Source organism: Dipodomys ordii, unplaced genomic scaffold (genome assembly GCF_000151885.1).
Source record: "Dipodomys ordii isolate 6190 unplaced genomic scaffold, Dord_2.0 Scaffold70, whole genome shotgun sequence".
Lineage (NCBI taxonomy): Eukaryota > Metazoa > Chordata > Mammalia > Rodentia > Heteromyidae > Dipodomys > Dipodomys ordii.
In genome coordinates, this window is record NW_012267286.1 from 2,499,981 (window position 1) to 2,519,483 (window position 19,503).

General features: G+C 36.2%; 1 protein-coding gene across 1 annotated transcript in view; it reads left to right on the forward strand.

The window, feature by feature from the left end:
- Positions 1-19,503, forward strand: part of Ndst4 (N-deacetylase/N-sulfotransferase (heparan glucosaminyl) 4) — a 237,482-nt gene that overhangs the window by 130,604 nt on the left and 87,375 nt on the right. The window contains exons 4-5 of the mRNA XM_013023770.1: positions 8,360-8,545; positions 11,557-11,685. Of these exons, the coding sequence (XP_012879224.1) occupies positions 8,360-8,545; positions 11,557-11,685 (315 nt within the window). The remainder of the gene's footprint in view (positions 1-8,359; positions 8,546-11,556; positions 11,686-19,503) is intronic.

Below are 19,503 nucleotides of genomic sequence, written 5' to 3' on the forward strand. Positions count from 1 at the left end.
CTTTTTGGTTGTTCATTAGAGATAAGAATCTCACAGGCTTTTCTGCCAGGACTGGCTTCAAACTGGGATCCTTAGATTTCAGACTCCTGAAACTGTCCTAGGATCTATGTGACATTTTCTTTCTAATGACTACTTGTAGCCTGTCATTTGCTGGTAGGTCAGGTATGAAGAAAATGTCTAACAGAGATTTAATTAAAATAATTTACAAAAATATTGGTTGAATGTAGGAAAATACTTAACTAATATTCAATTAATAGTCACCCTCAGAGGATGGAGTTGTGAAATTCTAAGGGTTGAAGAGGCAAAAGAAAAGAGTTTATGTGTATGTACACAGATAGAGTGGTGTGTGTTGAGAGAGAAAGTGGGGGGACATGTGTTTCGATAGAAGTTTTAACCTTTGATTGAAGGAGTCAAGCTTCATAAAATGTCTTTGTATGGAAAAGACCAAGAAAATAAATAACTCAAGGTCAACATTTCTTCCCTCTGATCCCTTACCAGGATTATTCTGACACCCGTGGAAGTGAGAAAGACAGTGAACTGCTGGAGCTAGTCTAGACTCTTTGAGGATTAGAAGTGCTACTGACATTAGGCCAGTATTTATTGATTTTTACCCTCTGCCATATATATATATATATATACACACATATATATATATATATATACACATACATACACACACACACATATATATATATATTCATATATATATATATATATTCATATATATATATATATTCATACTCTGCCTCCAGTACAACTAGCTCACAAGTATTTTGAGCTCTTCCCTGATTAGAAAGACCCTCTCTGACAGGTAAAACTGGCTCAATAATCAGTATGACTAATCTGGATTAGACATTGCTACACATTGACCCAAGTTCTCTGTTCTATTGCCTGTAGAAATTATGGAATTTTCACTGAATGATTTTGTGCAGACTGCAACAAGTTCAAAGAGTAGATGGTAAACAGATTGAGTGTGTGTGTGTGTGTGTGTGTATATACACTAGTGTAACTATATCCCTCTGTCTCAATCCTTAGTCGCTGTCCATGGTGAAGTTTGTGGTTTTTTGTTTGCATTTCTCCAAAGTGATGTATTTCCTATAAGCACTTAAATGAAGTTTATAATTTCATAGACACTATTTATTACACATTATAAATACGGTCTCATTTATACCTCTATTCATCGAATGCTCTGATATCTCTTCAGTATACAGATAACAAAAAGCAAACCTCTCAGGGTCATCCAACAAATAAGTAGCTAAATCACAAATCAAAGCCATACTCTTGCATCAAAGCTTTAGAATACTCTGTTAAATAAATATTTTATTATGGATTTCATGTAGTGTGATAAACTTCAGCAATCATAATATGAAAAAATGAAATAAATTCTCCATAAAGAGAAAGGTCCTAGGTCCTACTGACAATGGTATAGAAAGTGTAATGTAATTCATGGGACAAATATCGAAGTACAGATTGATCTGGTTAAACTAAGTCTAGAGTGCGAGGACAGTAATAATCAGAGAATGTGCAAAAGAGGACAGTGTTGAGATCTCAATTAAATAACTTGTACTTTAATCTGATCACAAGGAACCACTGGGTGACTTTATTCTGGTGAATCATATGATTATGTTATGGTTATAATTATGAAAGAATGAAAACTCAAGCCCAGGTCCTCACCAACACTTTACCACTGACCTATTTCACCTGAAATATTTTGTTATTTTTCAGAAGAATAGACACAAACTAGAATAAAAATAACTATTTAAAAATATTCTTGTAGTCTAGACCAGGTCCATGCCCTTGAGCATTTGTGCTCAAGCATAGCACTCTACCACTTTGAGCTGTAGCTCCAATTTTTGGTGTTTTGATGGTTAATTAGACATAAGAGCCTCAAGGACTTTGCTGGTCTGGCTGGATTCAAACTGTGATCCTCAGATCTCAGCCTCCCAAGTAGCTGGGATTACAGGCATGAGCCACCAGCTCCTGGCCTGGATATTTCTGTGTAGTTGTTGTTAGAGTACTGAGACTTAAACTCGGGGCCTCAAGTGCTTGCTTACATTTTTACTCATGACTGGTGCTCTAACACTGGAGACATGCCTTCAGTTCCTCAGTGCTCATTTAAGTATATGACTATATACCATTTGTTCTACTTTTATAATTTAAAACTTTTCTTATCCATTATCAGAGTACATTTTAATCAGAATTTTATGAAAAAAGCCCAATAATGCTATTTTTTTCCTTTTTACTTATCCTTGGCAAATTCATATAGAAAAATTCTACCCATATAAAAATAAAGACAGGGCTGGGAAGGTGGCTCAGTGGTAGAGCGCTTGCCTTGCATGCTTGAGGCCCTGGGTTCAATTCCTCAACACCACATAAAGCAAAAAGAAAAAAGCCGGAAGTGGTAATGTGGCTCAAGTGGTAGAGCACTAGCCTTGAGTTGAAGAGCTGAGGGACAGTGCCCAAGACCAGAGTTCAGGCCCCACGACCGGACCCCAAAAAAATAAAAAATAAAATAAAAATAAAAACAAATTGATTTAAACTATTCGTTTTTTTTCATACTATCTACTGGATCAAAATAGTTTATTTCTTTTATTATTTTATAAAATTGTAACTCGGTATAAGATCACTGTATTTCTACATCTCACTTAGTAACTGTTATTTGGAAAGCATACAATCATTCATAGAACCACCAGAACTTTGTGAATCAAAGCACCACTTGATTAGGGTGGACATGAGAAAAGTTTACCAACACAACATCCACGGCCAAAACTTGTATATACCACTGTATCATTGAAGCACTCAGTTTAAGCACAAGTAGAAATCCTCTATATTCCATTTGTGTGTGTTTGCATATTTTCTTGTTTTTTTTTAATCTTTTCTTCTGGAACTGAAACTTGAACTCAAGCCTGGACACTATTCATTAGATTTATCACTCAAGGCTCATACTCTAACACTTGAGCCATACCTCCATCTCTTGCTTTTTGGTTGTTCATTAGAGATAAGAATCTCACAGGCTTTTCTGCCAGGACTGGCTTCAAACTGGGATCCTTAGATTTCAGACTCCTGAAACTGCTCCTTATGAGATATATGAATATGTCTCATATTCCTCTCCTATTTTTTAGATATAACTTGCTGTGTTGAATTAAATTTATTTGATTACTGCTAATATGCCAAGGAAGATTGAAGTGCAAGTCCCTAGACAGAAATTTCTTATTTTAACTTCAGTAGTTGTTAGAAACGGTTTTCAATCTATGTTCATGTTTATGTCAAGGACATCGTTTATTCCACTAACAAAATGTCCACATGTTACAATAATATGTTTTTTAATCAAATGCTCTTAGGCAAATATTAAACAAGAATTATGACCCTTTTATCTAATTGAGTGTACAATTATTTCCCAATTGAAATTTTTATTAGGAAATAGCCATGACCTATATCTAGTATATCCCTAGCAAAGCATTTGACTTAAGTCATGAATTCAAGTAAGTATTTCAAGTATAGTTGAACTTAATTGTTTTGATGCTTGTTTGGTATTTATAATTTATACTTCATCTCCTGTTTACTTAGTGGCACTGGCACTGGTGGCTCATGCCTGTAACCCAAACTCTGAAGATGCTGACATCTAAGGATTGAAGTTTGAAGCTAGCATAGACAAGAAAGTCTTTAAGACTCTTATCTCCAATGAACCACAAAAAGCCAAAAGAGGGTAGTACGTGATTCATTTTGAAGAGTCCAGTCCAGAGTGAAGAAGACAAATAAGAATTCAAGGCCCTGAACTCAAGAGCCATTAATGGCATGCACAAAAAATAAATAAATAAAGAGTGGAAATGTGGCCCAAGTGTTAGAGGGATCTCATTGTGCAATAAAGCAAAGGGACAGTGCCCAATTGCTGAGTTCAAATCCTGGTAATGGCACACAGATACACAGACACAGACACACAGACACACACACAAAGTATTTAATGACTGACTTAAATACTCTGAGAACTCAAAAAGGACTGACAGAGATTACATGCAATTCTGTGTAAACTTGCTAGCAAACAAGGTAGTGACTCCCTATGGGCCTGCCAGGGCTGGGCCAACCACTAGAGCTAAGAATCAACAGGCCTGCTCTACTGCCTGGCTATGGGCAGCAAACGTTACTTACGAGAACCTGTTGAATTTGTGTGTTTGTGTATTTGTGTGTGTGGGTGTGTTTGTGTTCGTGTATGTGTGTATCTGTGTGTATTCTGATCCTGGGCCTTGAACTCATGGCTTGGATGGTGCTCTCCCTTAGCCTGCTATACTTGAGCATTTTTGCTCAAGATTAACACTCTACAACTTGAGCTACAGCTCCACTTCTTTTGATATTTTTATTTATTTATTTTGTGGCAGTTAATTGGAGATAAGTGTTTCATGGACTTTTCTGCCTAGGCTGGCTTAGACTTCTGAATAGTTAGGATTGTGGGCATAAGCTACCAGTGCCTGACTGAGAATCTATTACTATTTTTTAAGGTCTTACATGTGGAGCCAGGTGCCAGACTACAGCCTATATCTTCCCATTGCCATTCAAAAATCTGTCCTATATTTCTACTTGCCTGAAAGTAGGACTTAAATTGTAAGTGGTATGGGAGATTCAGAGAGGTAGATTTTTTTTGTAAATTCTCCAACCACTAAGAGAGAGAGAGAAAGAGAGAGAGAGACAGAGACAGAGAGATGGGGAGGGGAGTTGTAGTTCAGAAATATGTATTGATCACAGTAGAAACAATGTAGTTGAAAATCAAAAGCAAATGATATGGATTTGAGAGAGCCAAGGTATAATTCTGGATTTAACACTCACTAACATGGATGTCATATAATTTCCTTTCACCTTAGTTTCCACATTTTAAGATAATATTCAGTGTTCCTATCATGACTCTTAGGACAATCTCATACATGAAAATAAAAGCACTTAGTAAATATCAAGTACAAAGCAAGTGAATCACATTGAGCAATAGTAATGATTTTAAATGACATTATTTCAGTTGCTATTAGTGTTAACGGCATTTTATGTGTGCTAGGGTTTGAAAACTGGTGGACTTTTCTGTATATAGTATGAAATTTACCATAATATCTCCTTCTGAAACAAATGAATTTATTATAAGTGGGAAATTGAGATAGAGTCAAACTCCTCATAAAAGTTTGTGCTGGTATGCCATATTGCAATACTTTAGAATTCCTAGATTCTACAAGACATTTTCTAACAAATATGTCAAAGTTGTACTCCAATTTATTTGCTTGTCCTGCCATTTATATCTATTTTACAAAGCTCTACTAGTTACATTCAAAAGTCTTCTTACTCATGTAGATTTCAGAATCATGTGTAAATATGATGTTTTGTTCAATGTTGAGGTGATCAAGCCTCTATGAAATGGGTTTTAGGGTCTAGGCAGTAAAGAATGAGGATTTCTAGTTCAGTAAGCCCCTTGGTAACAGGAAAGGAGATACTAGGGAATTATTTTTCATGTTGTGCTATTGCCTGAATTGAAAAAGTATAAACTCATAATTATCTAGTGTGATTTACTATTTTGATTGAGCTCCAGGTACCGCCGTGGTGAGATGACCTTATGAACAGTATAACATTGAATCCCCAGAAATCAATAGGGATAATAAAATCTTTTTACTGACCCTTCCGTCCTACTCACAGAATCAATTGCTTTTTACCTTCTGTTTCATTTTTTTTTCATGAAAAGTTCCACAATTCATTTTACTACCTGTCAAAAGTGAATTTGTGTGTGTGTGTGTGTGTGTGTGTGTGTGTGTGTGTGGAATAGAGTTGTTTGATATTTCAATTCTCTGGCATGATTTTTTTTTTCATCTCTGTTCCTAGTATGCTAATAATCTTATTAGCACCTTACGCCCCTTCCTCCCCAATTCACAATAAAACCTCATTCAGTGACAGAGAAATATTAACACAAAGTTCATTAGATGCAATTAGGATACATATACATTTTATTTTGTCAGTCGTGGGGCTTGAACTCTGGGCTTGGGCACTGTCACTCAGCTTTTCAGCTGAAGGCGAGCACTCTATTACTTGAGCCACAGTGCCACTTCCGGTTTTCTAGTGGTCTATTGGAGATAAGAGTCTCATGGACTTTCCTACCCCGGCTGGCTTTGAACCACGATCCTCAGATCTCAGCTTCCTGAGTAGCTAGGTTAACAGGTGTGAGCCATCGGTGCCCAGCTTTCACACACATTTTTTTTAATTCATCAAACCACAGGACCCTCTGAATTATTTGTGAGAATAACAATAGAGTAACAGAACTTTTTATTTCCCCTTTCTCTGTGAATGAGAAGTCACTTCTAAGTCAACAGTCATATGAACTCTATTTACTTGGCAGTGAGTTTGAAAACCCTTGACCCTAGTTTTCTCTCATAGGGAGATTGTCTCCTATGGAAAAGTTTACCTCTATCTTATTTGCAACGTAGTTACAGGCTCCCTACATCTAATTTGCTGGATCATTGCTCAACCTCAGAGCACTTTGAGATCATTCATTGGACAGTGGGGAATCTATCTCAGTGGTATATCACTTACCTAGCATACATGAGGACCCTTGTTCAATCCCAAGAACCACAGGGGGAAAAGCAGCTCTTGGAAGAGAAATGTTCTTCTTCTATATATACTATGAAACCAGTTTTCCCTGGTGCCTACCAAAAGAATCCAGCTCATTTCATAGCCCTGATTTCATAATTCAGCCTTTCTACTGAGCCATTTATTGTAATAGATGCTAGAAAATGCATAACTTGATGAAAAAGAAGGGAATTTGGCTCTGCAATGAGGTTCATTCCATGAAGGCTAGTGAAATATTTAGCACCCATCTTCTAAGCTGAGTATGGCCTATGACTTACGCATTGTAACTGTGTGATCCATTTGAGGATTGCTTATTACACCAGACTAAATTCTCGCCCTATACTAGGTAGCATGTAATAGAAAATATAAATGGTACTTGTCAAGTCAACACTTTTGTGTTCTGTTTATTGATTGAATCAGCTTTCATATGACTGTACATATTCATTTATAACCCCAATTGATGAGATTCAATCCTACAAGGAGTCTTTATAAAGCAGATAAGCATTTAAAGGGAAAGATATAAAGAAGTAGAAATTAGAAGACTGAAGCTCTATTTCAGGTACCTAGCAATGTAATACAATTCCCTGATGGTATTTTTGTTTTTGCCCAAAATCTATACCTGCTTTCCTTCAGAGTTGACTATTTACCCAAGGTAAGTATCTCACAGTAAAATACATATTTTATAAAAAAAAAATCAATTGGGTTTCTAAAGTGTAAAACCAAAGGCAGAATCTTAATGTTACATTCCTTTTATCTTCTGTATCTGAAATATCACTGTATCTGGAATGCCATTAATTTCCTATGCTTTACATCAGACTCCCCAAAATGTAGTTTTATAACCATCTTCAGTTAATCTGTACAATCAAAATAGCTCCCTGACACCCAGCCAAGATTCACTTTCTCACTTAGAGTTCATCTTAACATATCTCTAGATCCTTCATAAAATGTACAACACAGTATGGCACTGATGGCTCAGACCTATAATCCTAGCTAGTCAGACAGTTGAACTTTAAGGATCATGGTTTGAAGCCAACCTCAGCAGAAAGATCCATGAGATACTTCTCTCCAATGACCCAACAAGATGCAGAACTGGTAGAGTGTCAGCTAAAAAAAGCTAAAGGACAGTGTTTGGACTCTGAGTTCAAGCCCAGTACTAGGGTCCATGTGTGTGTGTGCACACAACACACACACACACACACAATTAAAAATATAGAGCAGACCTTATCCCTCAGATTATGCAAATTGTAAACAAAGTAAAAATAAAAACCCACTCATCTTTTTATGTTTCACACTTACCTCTTTGGTTTTCATTGACAAAAATACCCCACAATACAACACACACACACACACACACACACACACACACACACACACATCATGCTGTCCTCCATTCTGAGAATTCACTTCAATTATGTACTTTTTAAAATTGATTTTTTTTGTCATTCCTGGAGCTTGAACTCTGGGCCTATGAACTGTCCCTGAGCTTTTCAGCTGAGGCGAAAGTTCTACCACTTGAGCCATAGTGCCACTTCTTTAAATTAATTTTTCTATATCAGTATAAGGCAAAGCCAAAAACACTTCCTATCCCCCCCCGAGACTTTTCTGTACTCAAAATTCAACATTAACCTCACCCACATACCACATGTCCAATATGTCTATGTTACCATCAGAGCTCTAGAATTTAATGAATACAAAATAGATGTCTTTGGGAACCGTTTTAATGGAATCAGTGGAGCCTACGCCATGATGATGTTCTTCTGTCTCATTCTAGGAACATGGAATACCTGTCAACATGGGCTATGCGGTGGCCCCTCATCATTCAGGAGTCTACCCTGTTCATATTCAGCTATATACAGCTTGGAAGAAGGTCTGGGGAATTCAAGTCACCAGCACTGAAGAATATCCACATCTGAAACCTGCACGGTACAGAAAGGGCTTCATTCACAATAGTATCATGGTGAGCACCTGCCACTGTGGATAGTCAAAGGATGTGAATATGTATGTGTGAAGTGAAGACAGTTTGACATTATCTCTAAGGCTGGAACATCCAACTTCTTTTACATCAGAAATTGTGAGGGCAGCCTGATGGAAACTGCCCATACATTAACAAACTCTTTGGTTGTAGACTCACTTCCTAAGCTACAGGGTGGAGTCCAGGCATCTAAAGCAGGCTAGGAATTGTGGGAAGGAATGTTGTCTAGATTATCCATTGACCTTGCAGAATCGCAGTATTGTTTAGAGATCCTCTAGTTCCCCTGAGAAATTCCCCAGTACCATTTGTGTGAGTAGTTTTACTGAGAGTTTAAGGCATAATGTGATGTTATGGATCAAAAATACATCTTTCAATTCACTCCTCTATCCACAGACAAAGAACTGGCATCTTACAGCTAAATTTGTTCACTCTGTTTATTTTGACTTGCAGCTACTCTGAGTGTCTTAGGTTGCTTTTCTTTTCTTTCTTCTTCTATGTATTCCCAAAGGAGTAGAATATATTTTTTTCTAATTTCTTCTGAGGAGTATTAATTAGAACAGATAAGAATCTGATTTAAGAGTTATATATTATGTAGGGAAATAGATAAACCTGGAAAAAATTATGTTCAGTGAAATCATGCTCAGAGAGATGAAAGTCACCTATTTGCTTTCCTACTTGGAAGTTAGATCTACAGTATAACAGATTTGAGTGGAAAAGCTAAACCCCGAGTCCAGGCCCTGAGTTCAATCCACAGTACTAGAACAATGAAATAATGAAACAAACAGCCCCCCAAAATAAAACAAAATCATATATGAAAACACACAGGGTTATATACACGTATACACAAACATATTGACTAAAATATGGCATATCTCCTTTGAACATGTAGCATACAATTTAACAAAATGTATACCAGAAAGTTAGAACATGTATTATTTGGATACAGGTAAGGTCAAGGGGTCAGGGGTAGATAAATAGAGAGAGGAAAGGTCATAATATGCAGTCATAATGTAGAAATACATACATATGCATATATATATACATGTATCTATACATTATATACAACATTTACTTGTTTACATATATACAATGTATTTGTGTGTGTGTGTGTGTGAGAGAGAGAGAGAGAGAGAGAGAAAATGGAAGCAGATAACCTGAGGAGTGATGAGTTTGGAAAAGATGGAGGAGTACAATGGAAGAGGTGACATGGATCAAGATGCAGTGTGCTCATAAACTGACATGTTTAATTGAAATTTTTTGTACAAGTACTTAAAGATAATAAAATATATAAATAAGGATGATATAACTGCCATTATAAGTGATAATAAAATAAATATTAAATTGGAATTTAATTTATTCATTGAAATAAAAGAATGATATCACTTACTTTTATCAACTATTCCCAGTTTCACTGGAATATCTGGTGTCCTCATTGGTTATTAAAGTCAGCAAGGTTTGCAAATTATTCTCCTTCACTTAAATATTTGCATTACCCTAAGCTATTACTTATATTGCTATTGAAATTACCTTAATATATCTGTCTTTCTGCATGCCTATCTCTGATTCTCTATCAGAGTCTATTCACCTAATCACTATTCAGAACAATGAAAAGGCACATATACCTAACCAGAGTAAGTGCTTGATATTCACTTATCACAAAACTTTAATTATTTTATTGTAAATTGATCCCAGAGCACTAAAGAAGACTCAGACTTAAATTAAACCATTGATAATGCAAATAGTAGCATTGGTGCCCATGAAAATATGAGATATAAAAAGAAAAATACTCAGATAATATAAAGTCAAAGCAAAGTACCTGATATTTTACTTTATTAGGTTTCATAACCATTAAGCAAGTTATGAAGTAAAAAAAAATCCTTTTAACCAATATTGCACGCATTCATTTACCTTGAGTTTAATATCAAAAGGAAAATTAAATGAAGAATAAATGGAATTGTATTTGCTGTGCGTAATTGGATGCATTTTTTATTAAATTATAAGTAGTTTGTTATTCAAACTAAAGTTTTAGAACAAAATTATGTATTTGTTTCTTTTCAGTTGGACCTTCAGATTTACAGTAGAACTCACCAAAATATACCAGAAATAAACATGAGATAAGATTGCTACTACTGCAAAAAAGGAATCAGTTCACACATAGGGGTAGATGATGCAAATTGAACCCTACAGTGCAAGATTAGATACTAGAAGTTATGAGAGGGAAGATCTAATTGCAAGAAAATAACGTGATGTTGCAGGCTATTTTTAAACACAACTTTTCTTTCTTTTTAACCAATCTCTTCACATAAACCAGGTGGTATTTTTGATTCAAAAACGGAATAAGCCCTGATTTACAACATATACCTGTCATCCCAGCTCTTGGGAGGCTGAGACACAAGGATCATGATCTAGAATACATCATGAGTTCCAGGCTAACCTAGGCTACATAGCAATACGCTTTCTCAAAATGAAACAAACAAACCCTCAGTAAAATCTGATGATTTTGTTTTTGGTGTATGGGGAGGGCAGCATTGTTTCTAGAACTTATCTTAAACTCTCTTGCTTACCGGATTTGCATGGTCAGCTGACACTCTACCACTTGACCTATACCTCCAGCTCTACTGTTTGCTGGTTATTTTGGATTTATAGAGTCTTATGGACTTTTGCTCTATCTGGTTTGAAATGTGTTTCTCTGGACCTCAGCTTCCTGAGTAGCTAGAATTATAGTCATGAAGTCCCTCACACTCAACTAACTTTTTTGTTTCTGTATTTGTTGTATCCTTGTTGAATCCATTTGACCTATCTAGTCTATATTTTGGTTTGGTAATGCCTTAAATATTTACAAAATTATGCTGTTATCAACTTTTGATTAAGATTTTGGCCTTAACAAATGAGGAACTCCAACAAGAACTGTAATTTTCATATTCAGAAGTTATGATGTAGTATGCAATTCTTCATTAAAACATGACAGTGTGTTGTTTTTACCCACTTTTTCTCAGGTCCTTCCTCGACAGACCTGTGGGCTATTCACCCATACAATTTTCTACAAAGAATATCCAGGAGGACCCCAAGAATTAGATAAAAGTATCAAAGGAGGGGAACTGTTCCTCACAATCCTTCTAAACCCAGTAAGTACTCTGTTTATGAATCTTAGAATATCATCAGAGTTTTCAAGCATGCTTCGTTTTTATTTTTTCAACTATTCATCTTTATTGATTCTAGATTTATATCCACATGTCCAGCCCCTTTTCCTGATAAAATTTGACTTCCCAGGATCTGATTTCTTGATAGTTCTGACTACATGGCTGCATTTTTTATTTTTACTGTGGACAGTGAGAGAACTATTTCTAGCAGTAATTTTATTAAAGATCATTTTTCCTTTCCCCTGATTCATTAATGTCTGATTGACAAATTAACATTTTATATATTTGCAGTATATATAGTTTTCCATCTATAAAATCATGTTGTTCATGAATGAAGACAACTGTCTTTGGGATTTAAATGCTTTTCACTTCTCTGTATTGGCTAATTGCTCTGGCTACACTTAGTTCAATTTTGAATAGTAGTCATCAGCATGGTAATTTTTCTTTTTTTTTTTTTTACAAGGGTGTCTTAAAGAGAAAGCTTTTTGCATTTAGCATATTTAGTTAGTTTGCTGTTATTCATGGCTAGGTTTATCATTCATATTTTACTTTCATTGTATTGATACACATTACTTTTAAATATTATTTGGAGTAGTGTGTGTATGTGAGTGTGTGTGTGCACGCACGCACATGTGCATGCTGATACTGAAGCTTGAACTCAGAGCCTTGGTGCTGCACCTGAGCTTTTTCTTCAAGGCTAGGTGACTAACAATCTACCATTTGAGCCCCAGAGCCACTTCTGGCATTTCAGTAGTTTACTGGAGATAAAAGTTGCACAGACTTCCTTGCCCAGGCTGGCTTTGAATCAGTCCTCAGATCTCAGCTTCCTGAGTAGCTAGGTTTATAAGTGAACCAACAGTGCCTGGATGTGATTAGGTAGATAGATAGATAGATACATAGATAGATAGATACATAGATACATAGATACATAGGCAGATAGACAGGCAGATAGATAGGTAGATATCATGAAAGAATAGTAGGTGTCAAATAATCAAATGCTTCCTATCATTCGTTAATGAATATAAGGTATATCACACCAAGTGATTTGCCTACATTGAACAAAACTTGGATCCCTGGACAAATTCTGACTGATTGTGGTGAACAATCTGTTTATGTACCATTGAATTTTACTTTATTCTGTGAAGATTTTTAAATTTATGTTCATAGGTGAGACGGGGCAATAGTTTTCTTTTTTTGTTGTTGTGTTTTTGTTTTGTTGTTGTTGTTGTTTGTTTTGTTTTGTTTCTGCCAGTCCTGGGGCTTGACTCAGGGCCTAGGTACTGTCTCTAAGCCTCTTTGTGCTCAAGCTAGAGCTCTACCACTTGAGCCACAGCACCACTTCTGTTTTGTGAGTGTTTAATTGGAAATTAAAGTCTATCTATCTATCTATCTATCTATCTGCCTGGTCAGCTTCAAACCATGATCCTCAGATAAAGAAACTTTTAATAGCTAATTCTGTCTCCTTTTTCACTATCGGTCTCTTCAGGTTTTCTCTTCTTTTGTAACTCCTTCTTACGAGGTTTTATGCTTCTTGGAATTGATCTAATGGTTCGTAATAATCTCTTGTGATATTTCATATTTCTGTTGTAATGGCTCTTCCTCCACTTCTGATTTTATTTATTTGAGACTTTTCTCTAGCCAAAGGATTTTCTATTTAGTTTTCTTTTCCAGAATACAACTCCTAGTTCACTTATCTTTTTTAAATTATTTTTTTAGTCTCTAATAATACTCTCTATTTCATTACTTATGCTTCAATCTTTGTTTACCTCTTTATGCTGTTTAATTACTCAAGATGAGATGTACAAGACACTATGTTGAAAATGAACGTTACAACTTCGGTGGAGAGGCGGAGGTAGGGGGTAGGGGTGGTAGTTATGGAGCTGGGAGGGAAGGGATGGTAGGGGAAAAACAAAGGAGGAGGCAACAATGTTCGATAGGAAATGTACTCATTACCTTGCTCATGTAACTATAATGCCTCTGTACAGTGTATTTACAATATAAAACATACAAAAAAAGATATAGAGCCAGATGTAGGTGGCTCAAGCCTGTAATCGTAGCTACTCGGGAGGCTGGGATCTGAGGATCACTGTTCAAAGCCAGCCCAGGAAATGAAAGTCCAGGAGACTCTTATCTCCAATAAACCAATAGAAAACCATAAGTGGCACTGTGGCTCAAGCGGTAGAGTGCTTGCCTTGAGCTGAAGAGTGCAAGGACAGCACCCAAGCCCAGAGTTCAAGCCCCATGACCAACAACAACAAAAATATATAAAACTATGTTGCTTATTTAATAGTTTTCTCACTTTTCTTAATGTAGATATTTAGTGCTATGAACTTCCCTCCTGGAATTTCTTCACATCCCTTTCACTAAACTAGAGAAATTAGAATACATCACCCAATAGTCTATTTCCCTAATGAAGCATAATCAAAGAAACCACAGATTTGCCAAGCATGTATGGAATATAATCATTAAATGTAATATAATACTCAAAGTTAGCTTCCATTTGCAAAGGATAATAAATATATATTAACATGCAGTTCTCTGTCCAGTGAGCAACATTAATAATCTAATTAGTAGTACATATCTTAACCTTAAATTGAGTTTGCTTTCAGCTTGAGATATCAGTAAGCATGCTTTTTTCAATCTCTAAAAATGATCACAGAGCAAACCATATGAAAATATATAACCATGTTTTGACTCAGGTGAGGTGAGATTCATTTTTAAAATTTTTACTAATTTTAGTGAGGATCAAAAATAGGGATTTTTTTTCTCTTTTTCCTTTCATCTTTCAAAAATGTGCATTTTTTCAGTTAATGAATATGTGTGCAACAGCCTAGCAGCAAGATTAGATAACACAAAGATTGTTCAGCTTTCTGATTATTCACCTATAATGATCCTATGCTGAGATCTTGGGAGATACATTCTCATTTACATCCACAGCATGTGGGAAATATGACATGATGAATTTATATGATGTCATCTTGCTTAATATAAGAAATTTTCATGCTCAACACAAAAGATGCAGACTTTAAATAACAATATGTATAACCGCATGGACTATATTTGAGAGGAACATTTGTTAGATAAAGATGAATGTAATATTTTAATTGTTTTAAATATTTTAATTAAGGAAATTAAATTAAGATCTACATTGTACAAAATCTTAAAAGAACTTTGAGATTGGATTCGAAGGTATATAGCAACAGAAGTGGACATATTTTATTGGTGTATGATTTTTAAAACTTGCCCCTTCAATTGTCTTGTTATTATAACCAAAAGAACAAAAAAAATAGGTTTCTGGATTGGTGTGTTGGAATGACATTAAACTTTCGAAAGAAGATTGGGTGCTTTGTGATCTCCAGTAAGAGACTTATGTTCTCAGACATGTGATTCTCCTACAGTACTAGATAGTCCAGTATGCCCCTGAGCTTTATCTGTTAGACTTAAATCTAAAATTATTCCAATGTTTGGGTGGGATTAATTGGAGATAAGAGTCTCCTGGACTCTCCTGCTTAAGCTGTCTTTGATCTCCAATCCTCAGATCTCAGTCTCTGTAATTGTTAGGATTACAGGTGTCATCACTGGCATCTGGCTTTTTGTATACATTTTTTTAATTCCAAGAAATTATGAAAGTAACTTTTGAAAATTGATGTGGAATATTCATGAGAATAGAGGTGGAAATCTCTTCTCTTCTCCCCCCCCCTTCTCTGATGGAGAATTTAATCTCAGCAGAGGCCAGGGTCACTTCATCATATCATTTTCAATCTGGAGTTGCCTTCTTGATCTGCTCTGGTTGTTCTGAAGGGGAATTCAATAATCATTAGAGCTCAGACTAGTGCATCCTCTGAACCTTCGACCCCTTTGATTGCTATTTGTGTTTACTGCTTGGATTCCTGACAATTCCTTGTCATTCAAGGTATAGATTTATATCTCTAATATTTGTAAATATTTTGAATCCAGTACCCTTCATAAAGTCATCAGACTGAAGATTTAATGTGGACCTTTAAATAAGAGGTAACAATATTTGCTTTCTAATATTCTATTTCTGGCATTTGTGAACTAACAAAACCATACTTAATCCTATATAACTCAGTTAAAAGACTTTCCATTTGTTTCTTCTTTCCCTTCCCCCCTTGCCCCCCCCCAGTCCTGGGACTGGGCACTCACTGTCCCTCAGCTCATTCTTTTGCTCAAGGCTAGCACTCTACCACTTGAGCCACAGCACCACTTCTGGCTTTTTCTGTTTATGTGATACTGAGGAATCTAACCCAGGACTTCATACATGTTAGACAATCACTCTACCCTGAAGCTACTTTCCTAGCCCAGTCAAAAATTTTCTTGTAATCAGTTGCATACTGTACTTGATTTAGCCTTGGGAATTCATGGTGAAATCAATATAAGGTACATAGGGAAAGGAAAGAGACCAAGAGAACAGATCAGGAGACATTGGAATTGATGTCATTGGTGTTGTCCAAACAGAAATGTGCAGATGTGTTTGCTAACATGTTTGGTTGATGGTATTTCAGCATCTGCTCACAACCCCAATCTTGGTAGGAAAATGCTATGCCACTTGAGCCACTCTCCCAGCCCTTTTATTGATTTAGATACTTTTTCAGATAGAGTCTCTTTTCTCTGCCTGGGGCCAGCCTTGGACTCCAATTCACACAGAGATAACATCACAGTTAGCTGACATTACAATCACTTGCTGAGACACCCAGCTTATTTGTTGAAATTAAAGTTCTCCATAGGGAAGTGGCACTGTGGCTCAAGTGGTAGAGCGCTTGCCCGAGCTGAAGAGCTGAGGGACAGCGCCCAGGCCCAGAGTTCAGGCCCCATGACCGGACCAAAAATTAAATAAATAAATAAATAAAAAATAAAGTTCTCCATAGATTTTTTTTCTTTTTTTTATTGTAAAAATACTGTACAGAGGGGTTACAATTGCATGGGCAAGATAATGAGTACATTTCTTATCAAGCATTGTAGCCTCCTCCTTTGTTTCCCCTTCCCATCCCTTCCCAGCCTCCCCCCGCCCCCCCACCCGATCCTCCCCCACCCACCAAAGTTGTAAAGTTCGTTTTCGACATGACAACTTGTACTTCTCATTGTTGCAAAGGGTCCCCCTGTATCCTTATTTAAACGACTTGTTTTTCCCCTTCCCCTCCACAAATTATACCAACATCAAATACAAATCAAACAGTGAAAGCAGGGGTTATACTGTGGGGGAGGGACATACAAAGCAACAAAGAAATAATCTTATAAATGCATTAGAAACAATCGCATGAAAGAAAATAAAAACATTTAAATACATATCTTAGGGTTCATTTTCCTAACATCACCTTATCTGATCTTTTCTGCTTGACTCCAGTTAGAATGGCAAAAATCAAGAACTCTCCATAGATTTTTTTGTCTGAGCTCTCCTTAAACTATAATTCTCTCCATCTCTATCTCCTAAGAAACTATGATTACAGGAAAAAGTCACTAGACACGGACCTCAAACAGAAGGTTTATAAATCTCTCACCTGATGCTATGAATTTGTGATGTCTGTGTTCTTTTACAATTAGTCATGTAGTATGTATCTTTTTCACTCAAAAATTCCCTGATGATGTTAGCTCACACCAGCTTGAGTAGCTGGTATCTACTCAGGAGGCTGAGAGCTGAGGATCACAGTTTAAAGCCATCCTGAGCAGAAAAGACTATGAGGTTTTTTTGTTTTTGTCTTTGTTTTTGTTTTTGTTTTGTTTTGTTTTCCTAATTAACCAGCCAAAATGCCAGAAGTGGAGGTGTGACTTACCTAGTAGAGCATTAGCCTTGAGCAAAAGAGCCAAGTGACAGAGGAAAAGCCCAGAGTTCAAACCCCAATACCAGCACTAAAATTAGTTAATTAAATTTATTTTTAGGCATTAGAAACTAACATTATGAATTTAAATCCTTATGGCTTTAAGTTTAGACAAAAAATTAAACCCTGTTTTTCTATCTATCTATCTAATTGTCCTCTATCTCAATGAAAAGATAATTCCAGTGTAGGGGTGATATCCAGTGGTAGATATCTAAAAAAGTGGTGGAGAAAATAAACATAACATCTTCCATCACTAATATTCTGGGCAAAATATTATCTTCAGATGTAATAGAAGCAGTTTGACTTTTGATTGGTGTTTTCTGAATTCATTTGTATGTTTGCATCCTATGAGGCTAATAAAAACTGGCAAAGCTATATGAAGGAACGTACCAGCCTCCCCCCCCAGAGGGCTTTAAAATAGAACCAACAACTATGTAGTTCTTTCTTAGTGCCTTGGGAATTCTTTTGCTTAAAGAAGGAGACTGCATTAAATAACCTTGAAAAGTTCCCTATATTTTTTTTTCTGGTCTATGCCTTGTACAACTCTGATATACAGGGGGAAAAAAAATCCTCTAACAAGACCAGAAGTTTCTTTGCTTATAAACCTTCCTGTAGTCTTTGTCTGCTTAGAAGTCCAGGATACTTCCCTAGATTTTTTTTTTTTTTTTTGTCAGTCATGGGGCTTGAACTCTAGGCCTGAATGCTGTCCCTCAGCTCTTCAGCTCAAAGCTATCTCTCTACCACCTGAGCTACAGTGCCACTTCTACTTTTTCTGGTGGTTCATTGGAGATAAGAGTCTCACGGACTTTCCTGCCCAGGCTGGCTTTGAGCTGAGATCCTCAGATCTCAGCCTCCTGAGTAGCTAGGATTACAGGCTTGAGCCACTGGCACCCAGTTCCCTAGATATTTTTAACTGTTTTTTTAACTTAATTTTTTACTATGGCTGGCATCCAGATACATATTGTTTTGATATGTTTCCAAATATGCCATTACTTTCTAATTTTCCCTAAAGCAGCAAATGTGAATTAGATTAAGTATTTGTATACTGCCTCTTAAAATGGTAGACTAGATTTTTCTTTTCTTTTTGTGCCAGTTCTGGGGCTTGAACTTACATCCTAATTTCTGTCCCTTAGTGTTTTGATCAAGGCTATTACTCTACCACTTGAGCCAAAACTCCATTTCTAGCTTTTTTGTTCATTAATTAAAGACAACCATCTCACGGACTTTGCTACTTGGGAGGGCTTTGAACTACCAATCTCAGCTCTCAGCCTTCTGAGTAGCTAGGATTACTGGCCTGAACCACAGCCACTCAGCTTAGATGAAATCTTATTCCACAAATGACAATGAATGAAGCTTCTTGATTTTCTTTGATACCATCTTGCTTTTATTAAATGAGTATAACAATTGGAAATTATGTGATCTGAGGGTCATTTGAATGACATTTCAAAAGAACAGCTAGGCATCTGTCCACTTAACTCACAGAACTTCCTGTTGTTTCTCTGAGATTCTCATCATGAACTCTTCTCATATTGATATTTTCCTGCACTGTTCCACACTTGTCAAATACAAACGTGAATTTCCCTAGTGCCAAATCCTTCCTGGATTTTCAATATAATCTTTGTTCAGACAGGAAGAAATATAATTTAATCATGTCTGAGGTGAAACCGCTTTAGACCAGGTAGCCCCTCATCATTCAAGTTGAGACACCACCCTATAAAATATGCAGCAACTGACAATAGTTTAAAAAATAATAATAAAAAGAGGTCTGCAATCTTATCAGAAAGTGTCATCTGTAACTGTAAAGCCTGCAATAAATATTTCCTATGGATTTAATTTTTCCCCTCATTTTAATTTTGTGCTGCACAAAGAAATACAGAAATAAAAAATTTAGATTTTCTTGATAGAGGTACTCTAAGCGCCTTGGATTTGGAATGCCTGCCTAGCATGCATAAAGCCTTGGGTTCAATTC